The following is a 9,173-nucleotide window of genomic DNA, read 5'->3' as shown; positions in this document are numbered from 1 at the left end:
GCCTAACTAATGCAACGTTTAGGAAGTTACTAACTGCCGCAAAGCATGATGGCTGTTGCTGGTATTGCTCTGGCTGCATAGTCAAGGTGAATGAAGCGATTGCAATCCATAAGGGAACGAGTTCTCTAGGGACGAAAATAGATGAAGCAGGAGCCCTGCTGGTTGACAAACTGGAGCAAGTTGAGAAAGAGATCCTTGCTAAGACTGAGGAAGTAGCTAATAGAATGGAGGTGGTTGCTAAGAGGAGCTATGCTGACGTATTAGGAGGGCCACGGGTGGGGGGGGCGGAGAGTAATGCAGAATCAGTACAGGTTCTACAGCAGATTGGGACTCTGAAAAAGTGTGCCGAAGAAATGAAAATTAACGGACCTACTGTTAGGGGAGAGGAGGAACACCAGGAACGGCTCCAGCGCAGGAACAATGTAATAGTTTTTGGAGTCACCGAGAGCCAGGCGGAGGGAACTGTGAGTAAGGAAACACACGATAAGGTGCTGTTTCAAAATATTTGCACAGAGGTTCTGAAGATTCCAGCAACCCCTCAGGATGTGAGGAGGCTGGGACAAAAGCAGGGGCTAAGCCTCGCCCCCTCAGGATCACACTAGGAGAAATGGCAGGCAAAAACTGGGATGCTGAGAACAGCACAAGAAGCTCCTGCAGGACTTGAAGCAGAAGAGGGAGGAGTCGAGGAGGAACGGGGACAGGTGCACATGGGTTATACTCAGGGGGAGGGTAGTGGAAACAAGTGTGCCGACACAGGGCCAGGGGGCAGCAGTGCACCCTCCACCCACTCAACCCCCCACCCGGGAGGCAGCACCAGCTCAGCCTACCGGACAGGAGGGAACGAACGCCGTGTAAACAATGACATTTTTAACCACACCCTGCAAAATACAGTGTACTTAGCAAATGCTGCAGCTTCTGAGAATGTGGGTGGAGCGGGTTTATTACTAAGAGCAGAGACGTTACCGAGAACAAATTCTGGCTTGAATGTCATGTACACTAATACTGACACGTTCCTTGATAAGAGGGAGGAGTTTGAAACACTACTAAGTGTACACCAACCAGATATTGTAGGAGTTGTAGAACTGTTGTACAAGAACAGGAGAATCGACCCAGAGGAATGTGAGTTCAGTATTGCTGGATATGACTCATTTACGAACCTAACTCAAGAATCCTGCAGGAGGGGTGTGGTTATCTACGCTAGGCAAGACCTTAGAGCCAGCCAGGCGAGGGTACAGGGAGAGGATGTCTTTGAAGAGTCCAAGTGGTGTAAAATTAAATTAAAGGGAGGGGACTTACTTATCGTCGGGTGTATCTACAGATCCCCGAACTGTGGCCCACTAAACCAAAGGAACTTAAGAACCTTAATAAACAATGCGGCGATGCTCAACCCCAGCCACCTCCTTATCATGGGGGACTTTAACTATGGCGACATCGACTGGAGAAACGAGTCAACCCCGAATGACTTGAATAATCCTGCTACTCTTTTTGTAGAAACTCTGAGAGATAATTTTCTGCTCCAACATGTGAGAGACCCGACACATTACAGAGGGGAGCAAACACCCAAGCCACTTGACCTCATCATAACAAACGAGGAGGGTATGGTGGCCAAACTGGAACACCTTGCCCCAGTTGGCACCAGTCACTATACAGTGTTGTCATTCAGATTTAACTGTTACCTAGTTCAAGATAAGGCCAGGCCAAGGTGCAAATATTACAAGGGAAATTACAAAGGGATGAGGGAAGAGATGAGGGGTATCAACTGGCCTGACTTATTAAGGTACAAGAACGCAGACACTACGCTGAATATCATAACTAGTAAAATGACCCATTTGATCGATAAATATATACCCAAGACAAACCCAGTGCTTCTAGGAATACGAGAGGATCCCTACACATGAACCATGCGGCGGTCGACAAAATTAAGAAGAAAACCCAGAAATTCAAGACGTGGGTTGGGTCAAACGATGAGCAAGACAGGAGGATGTATGCAAGAGCCAGAAACCAAGCAAAGGCAGAGTGTAGGAGGGCTGAAAAGGAGTTCCAGAGGCTGGTTGCACGCGAGGTCAAGTCAAACCCAAAGGCGTTTTACCGCTATGCAAAGTCGAAATTGAAAACGCGAGTAGGAGTATCAGACCTGAGGCTTGAAGATGGTAGTTACGCAGATTCTGACCAGGATAAAGCTGAGGCATTGAACAGCTTCTTTTTCTCAGTGTTCACAAGAGAGGATGCAACTAACCTTCCTGCGTTTGAGGACAGACGGTTCGACACAGCACTGACCCACATTGTGTTCACAGAAGAGGGTATTAGAAATAAACTGTCCAGGCTAAAGGTCCATAAGAGTCCCGGATCTGACATGGTGCATCCTAGAGTGCTAAGAGAGCTGTGCAACGAGCTTGCAGAGCCCCTGAAGATTCTGTTTTGTAAATGCCTGGATGAACAAATGGTCCCCAGTGAATGGAAAGTGGCTTATGTGAGTCCTATCTTCAAGAAGGGCGATAGTCACTCCACGAACAACTATAGACCGGTGAGTCTGACCAGCATAATATGTAAAGTACTTGAGAGTATTATCAGAGATGCCGCGATGGAACATCTACTACGAAACAACCTTGTAAAAGATTGCCAACACGGTTTTATGCCGGGGCGCTCTTGTTTAATGTAATGGACCGTGCTCAAGGTATTGACATTAAATCATATTTCGAACGTGGTAGTTATCGACAGAGCCACTGATTTGCCACACTTCGCGAGGCGTAGTCCCGCCGTAGCAGCCGTTAAAATCAAACTGGAAGGGTACGGAATTCGGGGAAATGTCCTAGCGTGGATAGAAGACTTTCTACATGACCGCAAGCAATGTGTGGTGATTAATGGCATGAAATCGTCATCTGTACCTGTAACAAGTGGGGTACCGCAGGGTAGTGTATTGGGCCCGCTGTTGTTTGTTTGTTTCATAAATGATATGCCTGACGTTGTACACTCCTCCATACAAATGTTTGCCGATGACGCCAAGTTATTTCGGGAAATTAAGAACCAAGCGGACTGTGAAGAGCTGCAGAAGGACCTCTGTAGGCTCCAGGAATGGTCAGCGAATAGATTCCACGTCATTAATGTGAGATGCACTTGGGGGTACCAAATTGCAAGGAGGCGTACAGTGTCCGAACGGAAGAAAATGTAATGAAGTGAATGTAGAAGACCTAAGAAGTGTTGGACAATGAGCTTGGAAGTTCTCGCCATTAGAGAAGTTAGCGCAAATCAGGCAAAATAAATTATTGGCCCATAAGAAGGTCGTTCAGATATCTAGACGGTCCGTCCTCGTGACGATCTTCAGGAGTGGAAGTGCTTCCCCATCTGGAGTACTGTCACCCCATCTGGTCCCCGAGATATGCTAGGGACTGTCAGTTGGTTGAAAATGTTCAAAGGAGGGCCACCAAACTGGTGCCTGCACTTCGGCACCTCAGCTACCCTGAGAGATTGGAGCGCCTGAACTTGCCTAGCTTATACTACAGACGGGCAAGGGGGGACCTAGTTGAGGTTTATAAGCATCTCAGGGGCACTACTCAGTTGAGTGTCCTTACTTGGAGCTGGCGGACGCTCGCCCCACAAGGGGTCACAGCTCAAGATTGAAGAAGCCGCAAGTCCAGAAAACCGTGAGGGCAAACTTTCGGGAGGCGAGCGCTGAAACTCGGAACACCTACCAGGGAAAGAGGTTGTGACGGCAATCAATGTGAGCTCAAGAGAAGACTTGACCAACACTGGAGCGGGTTCAGGTACATTCAGGAGCCGGTGCATGCCCAGTATTTGCCAACAGTGCGTGACAGAGACGTGACCGATCGCCCGGGCGGCTAGCGAGCCGATCTTTTGGTGAAGAATATAAATGAAAAGAGACGTGACCGATCGCCCAAGCGGCTAACAAGCCGATCAGTGGCGAAGAGGATAAAAGTAAAAAGTAATTTACGTTCACATATATAATTGTGCTTTAAGATACTACAGGTCGATTGGCTGCAAGTAAGTTGAGTTATTTTTATGTATTTTGAGTACATTAACTATGTCAATGACGGTTTCTGTCAGTTCCACGATCAGTAAATACAGTATAACACAGTATAGTCAATGGTGAAAAGGAGGCGAACCGACGGCGAGCTTTAGGGGTAGGACTGGGAGAAGTCAGAGGGAGAGGTCATAATCTTACCCAAAATTCCAAATTTTAAAAATATGCTGGCGTCCAAATGTTCCAGGGTGTTAAGTAATCAATTAACCTCCCCATAAAGTAGCAAAAAGCAAACGGCCACTTTGTGTTACGTTTTTAATTATAACGAAAAATTAGGTGTCCGTCTTTGTTGACAGAAAATTATTGTTGCAGAAATGAGTGGAATGGACAGACACAAAGGTGTACGATGTTTCGAAAGTGGTGCTGCAAAGAGAAAGACATCTAAAGAACGTGCTGAGAGAGAAGCTAAAGAATTTACAAAAACACGTCGACTGACTAAATTCCTCACTCGTCCATCAGCTTCAGAACATCTAGTCAGTGCTTCTGCAAGTTCATCTTCAAGGCAACCAGAACAAGTACCTGCATGTGATGCATCAGCTTCTTCTTTATATGACAGCTCTAGCCTATCTACAGGGGGAAATGACCAGACTGCCGAGGAGATTGAAATTGAATCAAAGCATGTGCCTCCCGAAGTGCAAATGGTCAGAACATTTGACAAAACATTTTATTGATTATTGGGCTGCGAACGGTTCTGACAGTCTCCACCACAGTGATGCTAAATTTTTGGATGCAAAATCAGCAGTACAAAACGATGCAAACACTGTCAGTCGCAAATGCACACCAACCATGTTTGAGCGAAGGAAACGAAATGGGGAAGTTGTAAAGCGTTCTTGGCTTTGTTTCTCCCCCGCAAATGGGCGGGTCTACTGCTTCTTTTGCAAGCTAATGGGTGTTTCAAGATCTCAATTCACATCTGATGGGTTCTGCGACTGGAAGCATGCTAATAGGCTTGTTGTCCATGAGCAATCAAAGGACCACATTCAAGCAGTTTTGTCAGCAGCAAGTCGTGCAAAGGGAGCTGGCGGTATAGATTCTAAACTAACTACGCATGTGGGTCAAATTGAGCAGTATTTGTGTAGTCTTCTAAAGCGATTGATCAGCGTGCTTAAATTTATATGTGAAAGAGGGCGAGCTCTTCGTGGAGATGATGAAGTAATTGGATCTCCTCATAATGGAAATTACTTGGGATTACTAGAGCTTTTGGCCGAGTATGATGACTTCCTCAGGCAACACATCCAGAATCATGCTAATCGTGGCACTGGTCATACAAACTACCTGTATTTGTCTTCAACCATCTGTGAAGAAATTGTCAGACTAATGGGCAATGAAGTACTGAACGAAATTATCTCACGTATAAAGCTCTCAAAATATTACTCAATTTCTCTAGATTCCACCCCTGATGAAGGCCATATTGATGAACTAACTCTGATAATCAGATTCATGGAGCATGACACACCTGTTGAGAGATTTGTGAAATTCTTGCCAATTGAAGGACACAAGGCTCAAGAAATGTTTAAAGGTTTGCTGAAGTTTTTTGCAGACAATGACATTGACATTCAAAATTGTCGTGGGCAATCTTATGATAATGCAACATCTATGAGTGGGAGGTACAATGGTCTGCAAGCCAAAGTTGTAGCTGAAAATCATCATGCAATTTGGATACCCTGTGCTGGTCAATCATTAAACTTGGTTGGAAAAGCTGCAGCTGAATGTTGTCAAGAAGCTATCTCATTTTTTTTTATTTTCTTGCGGCAATTTATGTGTTCTTCACAGCTTCTACACATCGTTATGCAATTCTTAGTGATTTATTGAAAACTGTAGCGTCTGGCCCGGTATCTGTGCCAAAGAGGATTTCCACAACAAGATGGTCCTGTCGAGCAGTTGAAGTGAAAGCAGTTGTCCAAGGTTATCTCCCAATCCGTGAAGCACTTGCTAAAATAGCTAGAGATGAAAATGAGACGAGCAAAACATGTTACAAAGCCAATGGTCTCCATGATAAGATGTGCAAGTTAGAGACTGCTATTTATGCTGTGCTTTGGCATGACATTCTTGGCAGAGATGATGCAACAAGCCATGCATTGCAAGATCCTAAACTCGATTTGAACACAGCAGTAGCAATGCTGAAGTCCTTGGAATGTTTTGTACGAGAAAAAAGAGATTGCTTCCATGTTTATGAGAAGAAGGGAAGGGAAATGTCAGAAACTGGGGATTATTCACAGACACGCAAGCGTCAACGTAATGTACGACTCAATCCATTGGATTATGGACGATCAGAAGAAGCAGCCCTCTCACAATCAGAAAAATTTCGGGTTCAGAATTTCCTTCCAGTAATTGATCAGTTCCTGAGTTCACTGGATCAACGGTTAAAGGCCTATGAGGAAACCTGTTCACTTTTCGGGTTCTTGTCTAAACTGGAGTCAATGAATTGTGACGAAATTGAAGCAGCTGCAGCAAAATTGGTTGCTCAGTACAAAAATGATTTGGATCAAACACTTGGAGTTGAACTTGTGCAGTTTACAGCATTCTTCACTCTATTTCTTGAAGACGAAGATGATGAGAAAGGGAGGGCACATTACCTTTACAAGCTGTTGATAGACAAGAAAGTTGTAGATACATTTCCAAATGTTGAAATAATACTACTGCTGTACTTGGTGCTCATGGTCACAAATTGTTCTGGAGAACGTCTTCAGTAAAATGAAGTTTATTAAAAACAGACTTCGTACTACAATGTGTCATGATAGGCTCAACCACCTGGCTTTGATGAGTGTCGAATATGACATCCTCAGAGCGATTGACTTCGAAAAGTTGATCATAAACTTTGCAACGGCCAGGTCACGTAAAGTGCCTGGTCTGTAAATAAAGGTAATGTTTATTTTCTATTTTGCAATTGATCAATGTTTGTGTTCAATATATCCATTATCCATGGTAGATGGCAGTTATTTTTATTAAAATTCTTGTTTTTTCCAACATGTTCATACTTTTGTTATAATTTTATCAAATTCATTAAATTGTTTATTTGTTTTACTATTGGACGCAAAACATTCAATTTTATTTATAGTTGAGTTAATACTTATTCTGAATCTATCTGACCTTAGACTTAAAGAAGCCTATACATGCATTCTTGGACAGAACCATTATTTGAGTAGAGGTTTATCTGAGTAATAATGCAAAGAATCATCTCTCTGTAATAACTAATAATATATTCTTTTCTGTGAAATCTCTTGAAAATTTTTGACAAGTGCGGTAGTAGCTATATCAGGGCTGGTCGACTTGAAACCACATGAATGACTCCAGTCATGTCTCACTTTTGTGTGTGTGTTGGGAATTTGTACACTATCAATAAATATACAGTTAATTAAAAATTTATCAATGTTCTAATTTCCTCCATATAACTGCATATTGCTTCAAAATTCTCCAAAGAAGTGTTCAAATTTCAAAACTTTCCCGGGGGCCTTACAGCGCCCCCCTGAACTCCCAGATGTTTAAGCTCGCTTCACTCGCCACCCCACCCTCTTGGGTAATTATAATGAGGGGGGCCTCCACAAAGAGGCTGCTCATGGGCCTCCACAGGTCTAAATTCGGCACTGGAAAGTCTGGGACTCTGACCATATTGTCATTGTTTCTCGTTTCCCAATTTAGGGTGAACCTGATTTCTCTGTGATCACTGTTTCCTAGTTCTTCCCCTACTGTGATATCTCTGATAATATTTTCTTTATTTGTTAATACTAGGTCTAATATATTGTCACCTCTAGTAGGTTCTGTAATTAGTTGTTTAAAAAAATTGTCCTGTACTGCGTCTAGGAAGTCTTCAGATTCATAGTCACCTACAATGTTGTCCCAGTCAATATTTCTGAAGTTGAAATCCCCCATAATACACAAGTTGTTTTATTTTGCTGCCCTACTCATTTCCTGCCATATGGGCTGAGCTGCTTCTTTCCCAAGACTTGGGGGCCTGTAAATCACTCCCATAATTATTTTTTCTCTTCCTTCTGCAATTTCTACCCATACAGACTCGGTTCCTATTTCACCATTTATTGAATTATTAATACAACATTTTAATGTATCCCTGACGAAGAGTGCGACCCCTCCCCCACTTCCTACCTTCCCTGTCCTTGTGAAAAAGGTTGTACCCTTCTATGTGGTACTCTGATAAAAAGTTCTTGCTCGCCAAATTCTTCCAAGTTTCGGTGATTGCTATGACGTCTACATGCTCGGTACATACAACCGCTCTCCTACTGTTTGTATAGTATACATTTAAACCTACCCTTCCCTGGTCCTGTTTTACCCCTTGTCCTGAGTAACCAATTTTACTCCTCAGGACATGTTTTTTTTTTTTGACGCCAGCTTACCCCGACCTCTCTCTACTGGCGAAACCCCCCCTTTGGAGTGAAACTTTCACGCTCCATGGATGCGGACAACGTCTTTACCCCCGCGCAAGACAAGTGTACTCCGTCACCATGTTTGTGTCCGAGAGTCATTGTATAGTAACGTCAATATATTGATCTATTAATGTGTTCATGCCACTGAGTAAACTAATAAATAACTGTATTAGAATTGGTGTTTAGAAAGTTAGCGGTCAAACACCTAACCGGCCACTCTGCCAAACTTTCCTCGCTTTACAAGCCTATTAATAATAATTCTTACTTTACTTGTAACTCCTAATTTACTTTCATGATATAACCTTAACTAACCATAACCTAACTATAGCCTAAACCTAACCTAACCCGAACCATAATCTAACCCAAAATAGGGCGGCAGATTAATTCAGGGCAGGATGCAAATGCACTACAGGAGGATTTAAATAAACTGCAGGGGTGGTCTGAAAAATGGCAAATGAAATTCAACACCAGAAAGTGCAGCGTACTTAATATTGGAAGAACAAATACTGTCAATGTATACAGCCTTAACAACATCAACCTAGAGAAGTCGACTTGTGAAAGAGACTTAGGGGTACTTGTAAGCCCGGACCTACAGCCTAGAAAAACAGTGCGTTAATGTTCGAAATAAGGCAAACAGAAGTGTAAGTAATAAGAGTGCAGAGGTCTTATTGCAACTACAGTATATCATGAGCTATTCAGGCCGCACCTCGATTATGCGGTTCAGTTGTGGTGCCCTTATTATAGAATGGATATCA

General features: G+C 43.3%; 1 protein-coding gene across 1 annotated transcript; it reads left to right on the top strand.

Moving 5' to 3' along the window:
- The first annotated feature begins 4,825 nt into the window (after window positions 1-4,825).
- On the top strand, window positions 4,826-6,732 carry LOC121857606 (zinc finger MYM-type protein 1-like). Its single transcript, XM_042353672.1, has 2 exons — window positions 4,826-5,711; window positions 5,813-6,732. The coding sequence occupies exons 1-2, from the start codon at window positions 4,826-4,828 to the stop codon at window positions 6,730-6,732; spliced, it is 1,806 nt and encodes a 601-aa protein (XP_042209606.1).
- The last annotated feature ends 2,441 nt before the right edge of the window (window positions 6,733-9,173 follow it).

This window comes from Homarus americanus, unplaced genomic scaffold, assembly GCF_018991925.1.
Source record: "Homarus americanus isolate GMGI-L3 unplaced genomic scaffold, GMGI_Hamer_2.0 scaffold33857, whole genome shotgun sequence".
In the NCBI taxonomy this organism is placed as follows: Eukaryota; Metazoa; Arthropoda; class Malacostraca; order Decapoda; family Nephropidae; genus Homarus; species Homarus americanus.
This window is presented reverse-complemented; position numbering and strand designations above follow the sequence as displayed.

Bases quoted from the DNA above. Each gene is read 5' to 3' on its own strand.
- LOC121857606 (XM_042353672.1), top strand. From the start codon at position 4,826: ATGTTTGAGCGAAGGAAACGAAATGGGGAAGTTGTAAAGCGTTCTTGG. The intron at 5,712-5,812 runs GTCAATCATTAA...TGTTCTTCACAG, and splicing joins AATTTGGATACCCTGTGCTG to CTTCTACACATCGTTATGCA.